This window comes from Haliotis rubra, unplaced genomic scaffold, assembly GCF_003918875.1.
Source record: "Haliotis rubra isolate DU_JTF1 unplaced genomic scaffold, ASM391887v1 Scf28, whole genome shotgun sequence".
Classification (NCBI taxonomy): domain Eukaryota; kingdom Metazoa; phylum Mollusca; class Gastropoda; order Lepetellida; family Haliotidae; genus Haliotis; species Haliotis rubra.
The window spans coordinates 426,356-446,679 of NW_025766891.1; the positions used below are offsets into that span (position 1 = coordinate 426,356).

The window sequence follows — 20,324 nt, forward strand, 5'->3', positions numbered from 1 at the left end:
TTATGACGTAATTGGTGCCACTTGATTTTAAACTGGTCTCCTGTCTAGTCCCAAATCAAATGATAATAATACTGATATTAATCACGGGAAAAAGTGTTTCTGAAAATACCTAAAGAAGCATAAGAACAGAAAATGTAAGCAGCAGGACGGATTGAGCGCGGTGTGTTTTCATTCATAACCTCGACTCAATGAAAATACCAAATATGTATAACAATGTTGACGTCCGTGATGACATCACTATCGGAAGCGACTTTTTCAAAATGGCGTGTTCACTGACACGAGTAGGCCTGAGTTTTCGAAGGAAATTTTCGTTGTTTCAAGCAACGATATGCATAAATGTGACATGTAAGTAGTCCTAAAATTCTGTCAGTCTGCTAGTTGTTATGTTCTTTTGTTTTCATTGTGACCAAGGGAAATAGTCGGAAATTAAGAGAAGTACCGTCCATCGCGCAGCGTGGAGTTTGCTTCAGTTGTATGCGCCATGCTTTCAAAAACTATAATATGTTGTGATGAATCTAGAAAATCATTGAATACACCTTTTTTATTTAAATATCGCCTGCTACGATACCTTTCCCATGCATGTTCTAAAACTAATGAGCAATTGTATGCAACAAGTAGGCTTAACGGATACACTGAGTAAAATCTGAGATTGGCTTTGTATACATTTCAAACAAGTTTTCTTTCACAGCCGCATCTCATATCCTCGATATATTTCGTTAGATTTCACTGAAACACTTCGTATTGGTGACAGAGTCCATTTGTCAGGGGTTTTTTTTAACCGTATGAGGAATTCAGGGATTCGTGTAAGGAAGATGGTGTTGAATTATACAATTGATTTTATGGATCTAAACATAACCGACATACATGTGACGTGATTTTATGAACACTATGTAATATGGCTGAAAATTCACTTTGACGCTTATGTATTTTCCAAAACATTCTCTGCGATTCTCGGTTCATCGATAATGTTTCAGAACGAGCATTGGTGATTCGATCATGCAACAACAAAACTACCGCTGATCACAATGATCACGTCTTTTTCTTTTAAATTCAATTCTCCCAGTAAAATTTGACATTTGAATTAAGACATACCATAAATTACGCAAAACGCAGTGAATGGTGATTTAGTAACGTGTCAAAACTGGCGAGATTTACGATGCATGTACTTTTCAGTAAATTTTATATACAATTAGTGGATGATATCATAGAAAAACGAATTTCAAACACTGTTCAGAACTGCAAATTGCATTTATCTGCGTGATGTATTTGGATATGTACTATCGATATCAAAGTGAAGGTGGAAGAGGAGGGACATATCGTACGGTTTATGTAAGAACTTTAGTAACAAACGTAGAACGATGTAGTGCATATACGTTTTAGGTGTAATGAAAAAAGATACTGTTGGAAAGGCGACCGACTCAGGTTGGATATGTTATAAAATTTGGTTACGTGGTAACACTTTTAGTACAATGTATACGTTTTTTCAAACTGCAACGTCATAACAGTGTAGAACTGACCACATAGTCAGCTGACGGACAAGCAACAGGTGGATTAAAACAGTAGACTGCGCATCGAGACACAAGAACCACACCTATACCTGCACCACGTGAAATGGGTCTAATATGATCTGACGACGTCATTCGTTTATCGTTTGGGCACCAATGACGTCATTTCCAAGGGACATAAGCCATGGTGTTTATTGTGGACATAGAACTCTTGGTAAATGTTGAAAATATGAATTGATATAACGCAAATAATGAATTAGTTACTTCTGATATATGTACAGGTTTGGATATAAAACTACTTGATAAACACTTTTTATGATGAAAAAGTGCAAGACAAAAAGGTTAATTTTCGTGTACACTTGCCCTTTAATGATGAAGCCTGTGTCTTGTCGACAATATCTTATTCTCATGTATTTTTGTAACCTTTGGCCTAGTTGCTATATTCAGATTTCGGGCTTGTGAATAATGTTGTGGCTAGTAACTTTCAGGCATAGCTAGCCCGCACTGACTAGCAAGATTTGGAAACTATTTCTCACATTTGTCCAAACCCTGTACAAATCCTGTAGTGACATTAGTCACTATCATAGTCTGGATCTGCCAGAGTTCCGCCGGGATGATGGGAAAAGTCCACACCAAACCGCCGAGTGATCTCCTCAAGCTGAGCGTCGTTCTCGATGACCCCATTGGTGATGATAGTCTTCCATCTAGTGATGGTACCATCGGGCAGCTTCTCCTCAATCTCCTCCTCGTAGCTGTTTGTGTTGTCCGGGTTCCTCTGGAAACCCTCGTGGAGAACTGGAGCGGTGTTGGAGAGACGGACTCGGTAGCGAGTCTGTTCGATGGCCTGAAACACAACACATACTCCAGTGAAAATACAAAAACAATGTTTGAAGTGAGCACAGCTCACATACCCCCGCTTCCCACTTTGGGACATGGGAATGACTGATATCGAAATGTGATATGTAATGTGGAAAGGATCAGCAACTCACAAGACTTTCTCCTTGACTCCACCAAGCTTCATATACATGTTAGATAATAGTTTTGCCATTTACTGATTCCATTAATAATTTTTGATTTTTTTTGTTTTTGTTGGGTTTTTAAGTTTGGTGAACCTAGCATGTATAGTTTTGTTGATATGCTTTGGACAAGATAAATATCAAACACATTTTCCACTATGTCGTGTTTCAATAGAAACAGCAAAAGAAATATTCTGATAAACTACAAAATAGCAAAAGGCACATCTGTTGGTCATGATCAACTTGTGTGTTAAGTTTGGTGAACCTAGCATGTATAGTTCGGTGATATGCTCTGGACAAAGTTTCGAGACGGAAGGACAAAATGAACGCTATATACCCGTTACTTCGTAAGCAGAGGTACAACAATGTTTCCTATCTCAGCTGATTCAAAAGTATCAGGTAGGCTATTTCTTTCTAAAGTCTGTTTTAGTTTCTTTACTGATATATGATACAAGTAGACAAAAATGTACTGAGGTGCTTTCTCAGTGCAAGTTAAAGTTACCACATTGGCACACGAGAGGTTCGTCTAGTTACAACATGGTTTGTCCCGGCTTTTGATTGACAGGCGTATGGTACGAGGGTGTAACCCGAGTTGCTACTACGCCTGTCAATGAAAAGCCTAGACAAATCGTGTTGTAAGTAGACGAACCTTGAGTCGTGGTTGGGGCAACAGACTTGTACCATGAGATTTCGGCGGTGTGTTTAAAACAAAGGAAAATGAGTGTACCATATGACGTCATGAATATCACGTCAAACGCGCCATCTTAGGTCGTTCAAGTTTTCAAAAATTATTTCTCAACCATGGAGGACGTGGAAACAACTTTCATACCCAGCAGTGATAGTGTGAATGAGTGGAACGATGAAATTGTTGAAATAATACACTTTCCCAAGTTGGTGAGGCGATGGAGTTGAATTTAAAGTTTGAGGACCTACCTTTTTTCCAGTCTTTGAACATTTACGAAGTGAGTGGAAGCGACCAAATTGACCTGGGCCTAGATTTTCGAAGCTCTCTTAGCGCTAAGATAGTCGCAAGTTAATGTTAATGTATGACACTTACGACTATCTTAGAGCTAAGAGAGCTTCGAAAATCTAGATCCTGGATCTTGGATTATTTCATCTTCAATTCGACCCGTTTTCTGAAGAAAATAGGCCTGATGACATTACTAATCCTGTTGATTCACCCACTCAAACTGAACGATTTGCGAAAATCGTATCAGAAGATGATATTTTGCAACGCATAGCTTATGCTGAAAGTAAGAACACTCGAAATAACACGAAGTTGGCGATGCATGTTTTTGACCAATGGCGAGGATCCCGACAAGATATTTCTGTGCCAGAGATGAAAGACTTTACATCTGCCAATGTAAACAACTATCTGTCCAGGTTTGTGTTGGAAGCGCGAAAGGTAGATGGTTAAGAATATCCACCCAAAACCCTCTATCTCTTGGGTGCCGGTTTGCTACGTTGCATGCGGGAAATGGGAAACATCAGCGTTAAATTTTTGGATACGAAAAATCTAGCGTGTCAGTGTTTCCAACAAGTTCTGAGTGCCGAGATGTGAAGATTAGCAGCAAAAGGTATTAGCACGACTGTTGAACAAGCTGAACCCATCAGCGAGGAAACCGAGAAAACTTTATGGGATAAAGAATTGCTTGGGGATAAAACCAGCCAAAGTCTCCTGAACACAGTGTTCTTCTACAACTGTAAACTTTTTGGACTCCGAGCCTGTGATGAACATTGAAGACTAGAAGCTAATCAAATTTTGGTCGGGACTGATCAGATGGGACCATATATCGAATTTCATGGAACTACAGCCAAAAATTACACTGGAGGTTTGGACCACCAGGCAGTCGAGGCAAAAGTATTGCGTCACCACTCCACTGCAGACTTACCACGCCTATATGAACTGTATCTATCCAAGATTGACAACAGTGGGCCGTATTACAGGAGACCCCTTTCGGCTAAAGGAAATGACATTTGATTTTCCAGTCAGGTGATTGGTGTCAACAAACTGAGCACTTTAGTGAAGAATATGTGCACTTACGCTGGTATTCCTGGCTACTTCACAAACCAGTCCGGGAAACGCACGTGTGCTACACGTTTGTAAGAAGAGGGAGTAGAAGAGCAGGAAATATTGCGAATAACCAGGCACAGAGGCGCTGAGGCAGTGAGAAAATACAAGCAACTGTCACAGTCTATGTTGTCAACCATCAAAAACAAACTGGATCCACCTCTTGCACCTAAACGAATGAAAACGGAGCCCTCTGCCACTGTAAACGCGGTTTTGCAAGTCACGGAGACGGTGACGTCCACACCATCTATTATGTATCAAAACTGAATCTTTAACTTTTAATTCCAGATTGAAAACAATCAGACGAACTTGTGTATCGGAACTGTTTCTTTAAATTTCAATTCAAGATTGAAAACAATCTAAATTTTAATTTCTTTGCTCTTTTTGTAGTTTAATACAAATGTTTTAAAATGATGTTCATTTTTCCTAAATAAATTTGTCAACATTGTACCTGTTTTTATGTTCTACAATGTATCTCAACTTCCTTCTGGCGAAACCTGTTTACGATGACGTCATAGTTTCGGCACACGAAAGGGGGCGGAGCAAGCATTATCCAGTGAGAATCAGTACGGCGAAACCATGTAGTAACTAGCAGGTTACAACATGGGCAACATCAAAGAGAGCGCCGCAAAGCCATGGTACAACTGGCAGTTACAACTCCCTCCTCCGAAGCATACGTTTTGAAGTAACAATAATGATTGTAAAAAACTGTAAATCTTACACAACTGATCTCTCGTGAGTTTCTAACATTTCTTTTCATGAGGAAAGTAAAGTATGCTGTCAGGTCCTAAATAGGAGTCAGTACACAATATTTACAAATCTTACAGCAGTTCCCTCACATTGACCTTGACCTAGGACAGAGCACTCTGCATCAATTATAAGTATGAATAATCAGTTTATCCTTTAGGAATGGATTATGTAGCGTCATAAAGTAGGCTTTAGGTGAACATCTAGTGTCAGATTGTTCATTGTTATGAATACAGGAATTGTTGTAGATATTTCAGCAAAAGTAGTTCCTGTGTTTTGTTTGTTGTTGAGACAGATTTACATGTACTTATATTAGATGGATATGGCTGCATGTATATTAGATGGAACTGACCTATTCGGTGAAACCTGCCAACACCGGCACCTGTCTAATCCGGCACACTGTCAAAACCGGCATAAAATTTTGGTCCTGCCATTTACAGCAATATTATGATAATTAAAACATTGTCTAATCCGGCACCTGTCTATTCCGTATTCCGGCGCGACTTTCCGGTCCCAACAAGCAATTTGAACTGTAATTAACACTGTCTAAACCGGCATGGGTATGAGCAGTCCAATCAAGGTCCCTTAATCCAATACACTCCTCTAGGCACGCTAGATAATCAGGAAAAAGGAAATTGGCGAGTGTAAATGGCAGCCATGTTCAAAAATGATCGTCACTGTCTAATCCGGCACCCTGTCTAAACCGTCATATTATTTCGGTCCCATGGGATGCCGGTTTAGACAGGTTGCACTGTACTTTTATGAGACAGACTTGACCTATACTTATATGATGGACTCGACCCGTACTTACATGAGATGGAATTGACAAGTACTTGCATGAGATGGACTTAACCTATACTTACATTATATATATGTAAATACATAAGATGGAATTGATCCAGACTTATATATGAGATGGAACTGACCCATAGTTACATAGATGGAATTGACAAGTGCTTCCATGAGATGGATTTGACCTGCATGCATAGGACTTGAATTGTACTTACATGTGATAGAATTGACCAGTACTTAATGAGATGGACTTGACATGTACTTATGTGAGATGGAATTGACAAGTACTTGCATGAGATGGACTTAACCTATACTTACATAAGATGGAATTCACCCATACTGATATGAGATGGAATTGACAAGTACTTCCATGAGATGGAGTTGACCTGCATGCATATGATAGAACTTGACTTGTACTTATATGAGATGCAGTTGAACTTATCAGTCACTAATGAGCTGACTGGCAATTACTTACATGAGAGAGTAGACTGACCATAACTTACATGACTGGAAGTCTGTCCCTTGGCTGTCAGGCTGGGGATTATCTTACTCTGCTTCCATTTCTTCTCCCATATTTCTGGCTCGACGGATCCGTCTGGACTGACCTGGCACTGGAACCGTTGCAGCTGACTCCTTTTCTCCTCCTCCCCCTTCTGCCGCAACAGCTGTTTGAACTGCTTGTCTCTCATCAGCTGTGTCTCCAACTCCCCAACTTCAGAGTTCTCCTCTGTCACAGACTTCTGCTTCTTCTTGCCCTTCTTCTTGGCATTGGATTTCTCCATCTCTTCCTCTGCCTTGGCGTTGATGGCGCGGTCTCTCAGGTCCCGCTCTTGCAGCTCCAGTGGTAGGTCCTCAAATCTGATTGTGTATTTCGGTCTCTCTCGGTTCTTGTCGTTTGTACAGACGGGTGCGTGATACCGCCAATCGTTGTCTTGACACTCTCGGGAACAGTAACTCACCTGGTTGAAAACAGAGTTGGATAAAATTCTTCACTCCTTAAGGTCACGCGGCGGGTGGTTTCCTATCCAACAGGGAAGTGGAGTACCCTAGTGGTTAAAGATTTCGCTCGTCATGCCGAAGGCCTGGTTTCGATTCCACACATGGGTACAATATGTGAAGCCCATTTCTGGTGCCCCCTGCCATGATATCGCAGGAATATTGCTAAAAGCGGCATAACACTAAACTCACTCACTGCTATCCAACATAGTCATCATTTCAAAGTGAGTGAGTTTAGTTTTACACCTCTTTTAACAATATTCCAGCAATATCACAGCAGGGGGTACCAGAAATGGGCATCACACATTGTACATTTGTGGGGAATCGAATCCCGGTCTTTGGCGTGGCAGACGAAAGTTTTAATCACTTATCATTTCTGAAGAGATGAGATATGTCACAAAACACACATTCAACTTCTGAATAATTCCGACAATGCTTTCCTTTGACTTTAGTCATTGATTATTATATCCATCATTCCACTTCTACCCTAAATAAGATACTAATGTATGTTTTTCAAAATAATTGTTAGGTGATGGAAATCCTGTAGACTAGTGTACGTCAATGTGTAATGTTCCCTGTATGTCATTTAATTTTCAGTAGGCAACTGACTGCTGTTTCAGACCAGTCTAGACTAACAGTCAGTCTCTGAAATAAACATATTTTACTTGGTGGGGGAATTTAGAATAAAAATAAAATACAATGAAAAGAAGCCCAGAGACTTTCTTCAGACTTTCTTAAGAAACTGTTAATCTAGGTTTCCCACACTTTCTAGACTTGAATGGGCTACACTGGGTATATTTGTTGCTGGGTCTGTATCACAGACTAAAGCCAGTCATACAACTGTAGTGTATAAATAATCAATTGTGGTTGATATTATTAGATATGTATTTATGGAAACGGTGGCAAAGCAGAAATGACTTAAATGAAATATGTGAGTAAAGATAACCATTATACAAAGTGTATCAGATACCAGCTAGAAAAACACTGTGACATGTTCTAGTAACTTCTACTCCTGCATAAGAGAACCCCCCTTCAAACCCCTCTACTCCTAGGTACTGGTATGAAAACCTTCTTATGAATGGTTGTATACGGTGTGTAGTGAATGGTTCCAGGGTGTATATGGGGTGGTGGGGTAGCACAGCGGTTAAAAACTTCATTTGTCAAACCAAAGCCCGGGTTCAATTCCCCACATGGGTACAAATTACTACAATATGTGAAGCCAATTTCTGGTGTCCCCCATCGAGATATTGTTGGAATATTGCTAGTAAAAGCAGCATAAAACCCAACTCACTAACTCACACTCCAGGCTGTATATGATAACAGTATACGAATATTACGATACACTCTAATCATGAAGGAAGCCTAATATCACCAAAACTCACTCTCAAACATCCCCCACACCTCTTCAGCTTGTACGAGGCATGTGGACAGGCGTGCGCAAAACAGGAATGACAGAAGTTCCACCCGACATGTCTGCGGTGCCAGGTGACAAACTTGCAGTCATCTTTGTGTTTGGACCAGTGTTGATCACAGCAGCGCTGAGAGCAGTATGTGACGAGATAGCACCGGGCGCAGGCATACGACTGGCTGGATGTCCGCAAACATGACACACACACCTTAGCCTCCCGTGATGAAGGCATCTTTGTCTTGCCTGGAACAGAATTTGTTTTTCGTGTTCATGGATCATCTTTGAAAGCAAATAAAAAAAATTAGGGAAAATATGTTACTCAGAGTTAATGCCTCTGCACATTTGTCGTGTGTGCCAGAGTTCTGTACAGGTCACTCATCCAGCTCCTGTTTTTTGACAGTATTCATGATAGTTATATTAAAAACAGCTGATAACAAACAATAAACAAATGAGAGCTTCAACCCATACAACTACAATCGACCACAGCTAGGGTTATGAACAATATCACCAAATATTTTAAACTTTGACATCAGATATATCATGTCCAAATCAAGATTATATTTTAAAACCAACAACGGAAAAATAGTTTTGACTACATAACTCGTTCAGATGACAAGCCTTTTAGCCAAACAATGTTTAGATCTTCTTCAGGCTTGGCAGTGCAAGTTAAAATAAAATAGCTCCTAACCCCAACCTGAAGCCCTACATATTAGAATACGTCCGCCCCTAATCCAACATTTACCGCCAACCCTGGGGCGAACAGATCCTATAATTGCCAAAGGAGTAACGATTGCAACAGTTACATGTAGTTAATTGCAGTTATCAGTTATTTCCATTGTATGTTTACTATGTAGATGTTCCAACGGCAATATAAATGTAACAAGTTTATCATGATCAGCTGATGAATCGTGGACTGGACGTGTCCGATCATGAGGATAAATGAGGGAACGATTACAACACTGCAACAGCCGAATGGCGGTGGAATCATTCAAACCAAATGTTGGCATGTACGAATAGATAAAAAGTCCCCGGTAAAGTGTACCTGGCATCTTGTTCTAAGGACGCACCCACGCTGTTGTCACATATCACTCCAGGAGTCTCCTCCGTGAGACCCTACCGGATGATCATCAGGGAAATCCCCTTCATCTACTTCCGGGAAGCTTACCTCTCCTGTCTTGGAATCAAGAAATAGAAGACCATATTAGTAAAACAACTCATTTTATAAAAATATAATTAATATTTTACCATTGAAATATTTTATCAATCATATGTTAACACATAGCTCTAATAATAATTATGACAACTTCTATAAATAAAATCTATAATATCTAATATATGAATTGTAGTCTATTAAGGAAGTAGTAACAATATCATTTCAAGACTTTTTGTCTACGTGCAGAAAATACTATATGCGAATCAAAATGGACTTCGTCGTAGAGGAAACTGTGGATACAGCGGATTTAAAGGTTAATATCTTCGCTATAACACTATCGATATATGTTATGAATGAATGTAACGCATGATAATTTAGTGCTTGTTCTGTGCAGTCAAATGTAACAGGCTGTTTTACAGCTGACCCTGTCATTTGTCACGATCTCTCACTCTCAATCTCAGTCTAAATTTTGGGGATATATGACATCAAACTGTGACCAGATTTATTTGAATTTATAACTTAGAGTTTAACTGGTTAATGACCACCAACGTTAGGTCTGTTTAGTTTAAATTGTCAGCCAGAACTGAAACTGCTGTCCTGTCAACTGGTCTACAGGTCTAGATCAGTTTCAGTTAGACGTCATCAATATTTGGCTTATGACGAAACCATGACTAAGGTGAAATAATGAAACCAGTTTCGTTAGAGTAACAACATTATTTACGGTCCTATTTTATAACCTTCTGGGGCTGCACTGCTGTTTATCTGCCTTTCGAAAATACGCATTTATCAACTGATTATTTATCTATAATCTAATGCTACAAGATCTATTCTGACAGAGATTCATAACCTAACGAAAATGTCTAACTGGTACCAAAAATTCCATTCTCCCTCAAACCTTACCTGGTTTGGATCCTTTGTAATGAATCTACTTCCCAATTGTGCAGACCGATGCTCATGCTGTTGATCACTGGATTGTCTGGTCCAGACTCGATTAATTACAGACCGCCACCATATAGCTGGAATATTCCTGAGTGCGGCGTATCACTAAACTCACTCACTCATTGTAAATAATTTAGAGGACCCTCTTACGGACTCTGAGAATCCATACCTATTTATTTAGCATATGTGGGTAGCTTAGCGTATGAGTCAGGATAAGTATATCATTATATTGCCTTTTATTCTAAAAACTAAATAATATTCCTTATCCTGACTCATAATAATTGCTAGAATGTGACAGTAGGTGGTGGGCTCTGCCTTTGTTTGTTATTAGATCTGTTCTGAAAACCGCTGACCATGACTTTTATAATTCTTTTAGTTTATGAAACTATGTAGGTGGATTTGCCAGGGTGTACAAACTGTACACCCCACCAAATCTGTTACGTGACACACTACACGGGTTGTACAAATGACCTTGACCTCAGATGGAATTATCCTTGATAGGATAAATTGATAGGATCAATATTTAGTTAACGATTGATCTCAATGATCTGTATCGACAGCCAACCAGCCCTAAAATCAGCGGCACAATTGCCTTGGCTGTTGCACATATACATGTTGTGCCATGATTGTTTCTATAATTTGTTTACAGAAATTTGAACTTCAATACCATGACCAAGCAAGGAAGGGCCCAGTCAGTGAGAAGGCCCAGTTTGACTATGCCTGGTGCCTTGTGAGGAGTCGATACCAACAGGACATGAAGAGAGGTGTTGCCCTCTTGGAAGGTGAGCTTCAACAAGGTTCTGTATGTGGAGACTGTATAAGTGCTGCAACACTATTTCACTTAACCAGCCATTTAATCATGTAAAGGGGCGTTGGGGTAGCCTAATGGTTAAAGCGTTGGCTCGTCACTCCGAGGACCCGGGTTCAAATCCCCACATGGGTACAATGTGTGAAGCCCATTTCTGGTGTCCCCCGCCGTGATATTGCTGGAATATTGCCAAAAGCAGCGAAAAACCAAACTCAGTCAGTCAGTCAGTCAGTAAACATGTAAAGTTTTTTTTTTATGTAATGTACATAGTTGTTTTCTGAAAAATGCAGTAATAATGGTTTGACTTCGAGTACAAAGATAGGGGTCCAGGGACCCAACAAGATAAATGTAAGGGCCCTTGCATGCAGTATGAGGGTCCTCTATAGTAATTGTCCTCTACCATGTCTACAGTAAGTACTTAAAGTAGAGCCCTATACATTTCAGTAATTGCTTTAGTGCCTGGAATGAGTCAATGATCCTAATGACAGTGGTCTTGAGTGATGGATGAAATGACAGACGCCCATAACTTCTCTTGATTCATTGAATGAATTATGTAGTGTGTCCCTTGAGATGCATTGTAGTCCTTTTCTGTTTTCGTTGGTTACATTTGTGCGAACTGGGCACACACTTAGGCCTAGCATAAAACCCTTGTACCTCTCAGTCTCACAAGAAGACTTCACTTCTGTGAATGTATTTACAGAACACCTCATTATCTGTAACATTTCAAGGAAGGATAACAAGTTATATGTATAGATAAATAACTAATTTATTACAGTGAGAGCAACTTTTCACCATTATCAAGCAAGTGATAGTAACAATGATGATCGAGAGGCATATCGGATGATATATACAAGTGTGAGGAGATGTTTATACAGTACAATGGGGATTAGGACTGCAATAGCTTAGGGTAGCCAGTTCACAATAACAACATATAGCCTGAAGTAGATATAAGCGTTAACATGTGAAGCCTGCAGTATAAATAAAGGGATAATGAAGCCTGTAGTATACACACACAGGGATTATAACTGATTGGGATATTTGATGGGTTATTATGTAGGATGTATGTAATAGCCTTGGTTGATTGATAGGACTGCACAATATAACCGGTTTACCGGTCAGACATGAAAACAATACATAATGCGATACGCTGATCGAAAGCCGATGATTTGACATGCATTCAGAAAACTTTGTAATATTTGGAAATCTTCGGATATTTCCGTTTTTCACACCGGAAGTCATGCATTTGTTGTAAAATGTCGACCCTTTTTCAGACCTCTTCTCCCGTACATCGGATGAAACAGCCAAGAGGGACTACCTGTTCTACATGGCAGTCGGCTACACCCGCGTCAAGGTGAACACAGAACACAAGCATCATAACAGAACTTGTATCTGTACTGAAACATTGCATTGAAGAAGTCATGTCAGTTTCCAGATTCTAGATATGTCTTAAATCTTTAAGGGGCGGTGGGGTATCCTAGTGGTTAAAGTCTTCGCTAGTCACGCCGAAGACCCGGGTTCGATTTCCCACATGGGTACAATGCGTGAAGCCCATTTCTGGGGTTCCCTGCCATGATATTGCTGGAATATTGCTAAAAGCGGTATAAAACTAAACTCATTCACTCACTTAAATCGTCCAATCTTTTATTGCAGTGTTTCGAGACTATTGTTTTATTAGAGTATTATCAAATGATATGTTTAGTTTAAGGATAATTCTTAATTTCTTCTGAATATTTACTATGAGCTGTGTCAGGTGGGTAACAATGCTTTAGCCATTGTATGCCAGTGTTAAAGGGTTGGAGTTTTGAAAGAGAGGATTTATGGTAGGAGAGAATATATGGATGTCAAATGTTTTAATGTTCGGAACACAGGTTTGGTTCGGAGTGTATCTCAAATCTAAAATAGACAAAATTGTTAACACTGCAAGTAAAATCACTGGAGTCAGATTTGAATGTTTATCATCAATATAAGAAATCGTGAATCAAGCTGTCAAAATCATATCTGACCGTAATCACTACTTAAATTCGGAATACAACCTCCTCCCTTCAGGCCGCCGCTACAAAGTTCAATTGTGAAATCTAAGAAAGCCCGTACATCCTTTATTCCAAGTACCATATCTCTCTTAAACAAATGTGAAGATACCTAAATCAAAGAATTTATGTAAATATGTTTGGTGTCTCTCTAATGTGTCAGTAGCTCTGCTGATGTAACACAAATTCCTAAAAAGGCATTAATGTATTATTCTATTCTATCCTATCCTTAGTTTGTAGTCTCTTAGACTCATTAGTTTATACATATGTATATATGAGCTGATTGTTGTGTGTTGTTATGTGGACAGGAATATCAACAGGCCCTGAAGTACACTGCAGCCATTGCCAAGATAGAACCCAAGAACAGACAGGCAGCAGAGCTGGAGAAATACATTAAGGAAAAAATGAAGAAAGGTGAGTGTTATCTGTTGGGGCTGTTCATTAGGGACATAGATACAAGGTTTCTTCTGTTTATACTGTCTCACTAACATGTCTTACAGTCAACAGTTAGGTAGGTTAGTGGTTCAAGTGTTTTCCCATCATGTCAAAGACCCAGGGTTGAGTCCCAACATGGGTACAGTGTGTGAAGCCTATTTCTGGTGTCCCCATCATGATGTCACTAAACTCTTGCTAAAAGTACCCGTGAAGTTCATCCGCCCGGAGTGCGGATGGTCGCGGGTTCGATCCCTGACTGCGTCATACCAAAAGACGTTAAAATATGGTTCTTGTTGGTCCCTGCCTGGCTCTCGGCATTAATGGGTACATCAAGGACTGGTCGGCTCGGAGTCAGTATAATGTGTCTGAGTGGGGTATTCATGCTTCACTGCGTCCTGGTATCTCAGTGGGCTAGCACTATAAAACCATCTTCAGTCTGGGCTAGTACAAGCAGCCGCACATACACATACACATGCATGCACGTCGTCATATGAGCGAAATATTCTCGGGCACGACGTTAAACCCAATTCCACCACCACCACCACCATCCGTGAAGTTCCGGGTTAGAACTGACCTTCAGCAACTGATGCGACTAATGGGATCGGGTGGCTGACTTGATTTAAGTTTGACATCATATCCCAAATGCATAGATTGCTGTTCATGTCGTTGACATAAACGTTCACTATATTTTAAGTGATATGTCTCACAATCTTGTTGAGTTAGTTTCAGTGTCACTGTTAGTCCCAACTTAAGCAATATGAAAGCTTAAACTATTCATTATATATTTCTTCGTACATTTACACTTTTATTAGTAAATTTGTTTATAAATGCATGTTCGTATGAAGGGATTGTAAGGCTGTGAACCTCCTTTAGACAACCAACAACAAACAAGGCTCAATGACCTCAGTATCTACTGGTGGCATTTCAGTGAGTAGATACCTGTGAAGGTTCGGGTTAGACTGTACCTTCAGTAACCCATGCTTGTCGTAAGAGGCGACTCCACACTCAGCAATATTCCAGCTATATGGCGGCAGTCTGTAAATAATCCAGTCTGGACCAGGCAATCCAGTGGTCAACAGCATAAGCATCGAAGTAAGATCAAGAGTGAGTAGGCAAGTTAGGTTTTATGCCACTTTTAGGAACATTCCGGCAAGATCAAGATAGGTAACGCGGAGGAAGGTCTGACTTTGTTGATCATATTAATAGTTTTATTGCCCTTTTTCCACTTTCAGAAGGCATCATGGGAATGGCAATAGTCGGAGGAGCAGCGATAGCTATCGGTGGACTTGTTGGACTTGCAGCAGCGGCCATTGCCAAAAAGTCTTGATAAATATTTCTGCAAATGTGATTATGAGATCTTAGAAATCGACCATTGGAGGAAAGTAGAGTTAAATTCTAACACATCTTGATCATCGTGGCAGGTGGATGGACTTCATCATTCTCTCACTTCGTTTGGTTTTCTGTCAGTTATATTTATCTGCAAATGAAATAACAGTACATGTTGTTTAGGTATCTGATACACCGGAATTTCATGCCTTGCATCTTTGTCTATTGGAAATGCATTTTCATCCGAGATTCTGCAGAACCTGATAATGTTGATCAAGCTTCAACTTGATACTCGGCTCCCATTTTGGAGTGGCTTAAAATTAGAGTATTAATCTTATTGAAATATATCAAGATGTTTAGCAGTGCAAATCATAAATATTTATTATCCTGTGAATTATTGTGTGTTTGATGGGGTGAAGAGTGCACATCATTTTTAGTCCTGTAAGTTTGAGTACTAAGTCTAATTCCAAATGCATTAGGCAGACTCTGATAAATATTTTCGAACACAAAAGCAATGACAGACATATGTCATATGTTGAAATAATTAGCGCTTTTCTTATTTAAGTGTTGACTGTTTTGGAAACATGAAGCAAAATATTTTTTATTCTAAAACAATAAATGTTCTTCTTTTCCATGCAGGACAATTTATGTAGATTGTTGATGTTTTGTTTGCTTTGAAATTTCTGTAATGAAAGTACCATTTAATGTCTGGGACATGTGCGTAATTAGTGAATTTTGTGCAAGTTGTTTTGATGTAGCCTTATACACGTTGAGGGTCTTAAGAGTATTTATATATATTTTTGAAAATTACAGGAATTGACCACCATCAAAATACCTTGAGGACAAGATACTTTGATGCTTTCATAAACAAATCCCCAGGTTTCAGTTCTGGCAAACATTCTGTAGTCAGAGCCAGACAGTTCTGTCTGGTAAGAATAGCCAGTAACGGACAATTATGTATCCTTTATTACAGAGGAAGGTCCTATGGCAATGACATGGTAATGATAACTCAACTCTTCAAATAATGGCGACCAAGTCTTGGGCTATGCAATTGCTCTGTGGGAGTTAGTGAGTGAGTATGGTTTACGCCCTTTAAGCAATATTCCAGCAACATCACAGCAGGGGACACCAGAAAGGGGCTTCACACATTGTACCTATGTGGGGAATCGAACCCGGGTCTTCAGCGTGACAAGCAAACGATTTAACCACTAGGCTACCCTCACTGCTCCAATTGCTCTGTTGAGTTGAGTCCCCAAGTTATGCTAGGAGCTGGTGATCCCAGATTTACCATTATGTAAAATGTGTTGGCAGTACCAGACCAAGTATTTCCCTAATGCTTGATTCATCCAAGACCAGTATAGGTTTGAGCTTACCATAACAGGTTACATTAAACGGATATACTGTTCAGGTCAATGTTACACCAAACATACTGAAATAATGTTATTATTTTAGAGCAGCAAGTAGGACATGGTGGCATGTACAGTAAACTACACTTACAGTGGAAGCTGTCTAAACCGGCACTCGTCAGGACTGAAGAAACAATCTGGTTTAGACATCATGCCGTAGAGCTGACACTGTTACCTAACGACTAGAATTGGAACCAGTTTTGTCGCTCATGTACATTATTGTATCATGTGGTTCTCTCAATTCATATTCACTTTTATTGACAATAACGTAAACATGATAAATCAACACATTTGAAAAAAATGGCTGCTGGACGCTCATAATCCCTTGTTATTTCAAGGATTATTTCGCAGGATTAATTGGTGACAATACACATCCGGCTGAATCCTCACCATGCGCCAGATTAGACAGCGCTGATTACTGTATAAACACATATTCGGGCGGCTCTTTTCGTGCCGAGATCTGGAATTGACAGCTGCCCGGATTGCAGAGCTTTTAAATGCTAATAAATGTACTAGCCACGGATGGGACTGAGATTTTATACCGGTGTTGTCGACTTGCCGGATTAGACAGCTGCCTTTTTAGACAGCTTCCACTGTATAACCAACTCTAATTGATGTCTAATTTTAGTTCATGACGACTGTAGTTTGTTAAACACAATACAGCAAGTGAGTGCAACCCACTGCTGTAGTTTACTGTATCAGTACATGACAAACTGCCGGCTGCTTCTACAGAAAGTCTGATAGCATTTCTTCCTATTATCCTAACAAGTGCACTACTACCATCAGGGGTGTTGTGGGTGGTGGGGTAGACAAATGGTTAAAGCATTTGTCACGCTGAAGACCCAGGTTCGATTCCTCCCATCGGTACAATATGTGAAGCCAATTTCTGGTGTCCCCTGCAGCAATACTGCTGAAATATTGCTAAAAGCAGCGTAAAACTAAACACACTCACTCAGAGGTGTGGTCTAAACAAATGTTGAGAACTGGACATCAGTTTTATTGGCAATGTGTTAAGAAAAAGCTTAATCTCCAAGGTGTGAAGACACTTTTCTGCTTGATAAGAAGTTTTCTTCTGGGTTTAAAGTGAGCAAGTTTCCATAGATGTACATAGTAGTTTTAAAGGAAATCATGACTTTAATGCAAACTGTGTTCTGTCTACAGAGATTAACTGAATATTTATGACCCAAACTTCAGTATTAAACATTGTGAAATGTACTGAAATTGTCAACAATTTTCTGAAATGTGAACAAAGGATATACTTCCAAAAATGTCACATCTTGTCAACGAGCAAGACCTTTTTCAATAGGTTAATGAATTCCACTTTTGTAAAACCAATGAACATTGGGAGAAATTATTCTGAAAAGCAGTGTTTTGACTGCCAGATTTTATAGTCATGTTATATCACGAGAAGCCCATATTATTATTCTGAACAGAGACTATGGCTGTAAAACCAATGAACATTGGGAGAAATTATTCTGAAAAGCAGTGTTTTGACTGCCAGAGTTTATAGTCATCTTATATCACGAGAAGCCCATATTATTATTCTGAACAGAGACTATGGCTGTTTCTTCTTAAAGTTGGTAATGCAAGTCTCGTTCACACAAGATGAGAGGTTGTTTTGTGGCCAATATCTGTTTCTTAATGTGTTTGTCCTGAAGTGCTTGTATTGTTAGCGAGTGTTAGCGAGTATGAATGGTGATTGTAAATAAACATGTTTCACTCATACAACTCATCTTTGTTAACAACAGTTAACATGATAATGCTTCATAGATAGTAGTAGACAGCATTCTTGTGTATGTTCCAAGCCCACTTGATTTGTTGGGTCTCAGCTCCCTTAGGAGTATACAACCATAGTTCCATGTCTTGTGAGGCACTAGAAGGTTAACACTCACAATACTCCCTCATCCTACCGGGTACCCATTCACTGCTGGGTGAACAGAGTCACCTGTCCACAGAGACAGCAGATGTGCTCCATGTACTTCACCCGTGAAGATCTGGGTTAGAATTAAACTTCAGTAACCCATGCTTGTCAGAATAGGCAACTAACAGGATCAGGTGGTCAGACTCGCTGACTTGGTTGACACGTCATCGTCTCCCAATTACGTAGATCGATGCTCATGCTGTTGATCACTGGATTGTCTGGTCCAGACTCAATTATTTACAGACCTCTGTCACATAGCTGGAATATTGCTAAGTGCGACATAAAACTAAACTCACTCAGTCACTACATGCACTTCGGTGTGAGGTAGGACCCAAGCCCAAGAGACATAGAACCAAACTGTTGTACACAATCACCCATTGAACACAACCTTCGTGACAATCAGTGCTGAACATCAGTGTGCATACAAATAATGTTGCTGAATTCGATACATAGTGGATAAAACTTTAAATTCTGCTCTTATTCTGATCACTGCAAGTATTGCATTTACGTCACATTGTAACTGACAAATGAAATCAAATATCTTGCTAGAAATATTGTTATACAAAACCAACTGTTGTCATATTTCTGCTTGATTTAGAGACAAAATACATTTACTGCCGGTTTACACACTGTTTTCAAAACAAATTATTGCCAAATGTGTTAGACTTGAGAACATTTTCTCAGCAAATTAGCCAAAGGAATCGAGTTCTTTAGAGGCCTTACAAAATCATCACAATTTTCGAATAAATACTTTTTAAATACTTGGCATGGATTAGAATAACAAAACTGAGACTGAGGTAATCATGTTTTAATTTGTTAATATATCACTTGACATCTGAAACAGACCGACTATTTCCTGTATGGCTCCTGGTGAACACAGGAGGCAACTGCCCAGGGTGCCGTTCCCCTAACCGAACTTATCTAAGATCAATCTTAGCAAGTTACGCCAAGTTTACAATCGTCTTTGCTAAAAGTTATGCTTGTTCCATTAACCGATCTTAGTCCGATCGTAGCCAATCCCAATCTTACGATCTGATTGTAGCTAACATCAAGACTCTTTCATGCGAGAGATAGATAAAAAAATATGATGGAGGTAGTTTTGGAACCAAGTGGAGACGTGGAGACGAAAGCGAAAAAGAACAGTTTTAGGGTAGAGAGCATTTTGGTTTCAGGGGCAAGTGTGCGTGAACGCTGGGTATTTGGCATAACCTTGTGGCTGAACCTTGTCGATCAGCATAAACAAGGCGTGACGATGCATGCTGTACCTCGCCAAAATCACATCATCTGATAATGTATCTAGAATCTGTGAGTGGTCTCGAAAAACACGCTCACAGTGTACTGCTCGCTCTTCTTCTTCACATAGAATAATGAAAGCCGCCATGTTAGTTTCTCTACGATTGATTTTAGCAATCCTAAGTTGGTCATGAGCAACTTAGACTTTGGATCTTAACTTTACGATTGACTTGGATAAGATCGGTTAGTGGAACGGTATGCCGATCATAACGACACGTTAAGATTGAGATTTTAGGGGTTTACGATTGGCGTAGGGCTAAGATCGGTTAGTGGAACAGCACCCAGTTCATAGATGTATATGGATCTATTCTCAGAGACTAATATGTGGCTCAATGTTAACTTTGTTTGTTTGTTGTTTAACACCACACTCCGCAGTATTCCAGCTATATCAATGTGGTCTGTAAATAATCAAATCTGAAACAGACAATCCAGTCATCAACAGCATGAGCATCGATCAACAAATTGGGATACGATGACATGT

General features: G+C 39.6%; 2 protein-coding genes and 1 long non-coding RNA gene across 3 annotated transcripts; 2 read left to right on the forward strand and 1 right to left on the reverse strand.

Moving 5' to 3' along the window:
- The first annotated feature begins 18 nt into the window (after positions 1-18).
- LOC124281108 lies at positions 19-19,778 on the forward strand. Its single transcript, XR_006899846.1, has 3 exons — positions 19-47; positions 2,258-2,263; positions 19,434-19,778. It is a non-coding gene; the product is annotated as an uncharacterized LOC124281108 (long non-coding RNA).
- On the reverse strand, positions 1,878-9,694 carry LOC124281104. Its single transcript, XM_046717121.1, has 4 exons — positions 9,578-9,694; positions 8,510-8,778; positions 6,635-7,090; positions 1,878-2,349 (listed from the first exon to the last, which is right to left on the reverse strand). Exons 1-4 carry the CDS (start codon positions 9,582-9,584, stop codon positions 2,077-2,079), a joined length of 1,005 nt encoding a protein of 334 aa, XP_046573077.1. The 5' UTR covers positions 9,585-9,694; the 3' UTR covers positions 1,878-2,076.
- LOC124281106 (mitochondrial fission 1 protein-like) lies at positions 9,923-18,354 on the forward strand. Its single transcript, XM_046717123.1, has 5 exons — positions 9,923-10,001; positions 11,277-11,409; positions 12,707-12,786; positions 13,771-13,876; positions 15,130-18,354. Exons 1-5 carry the CDS (start codon positions 9,945-9,947, stop codon positions 15,222-15,224), a joined length of 471 nt encoding a protein of 156 aa, XP_046573079.1. The 5' UTR covers positions 9,923-9,944; the 3' UTR covers positions 15,225-18,354.
- Positions 19,779-20,324: the final 546 nt, after the last annotated feature.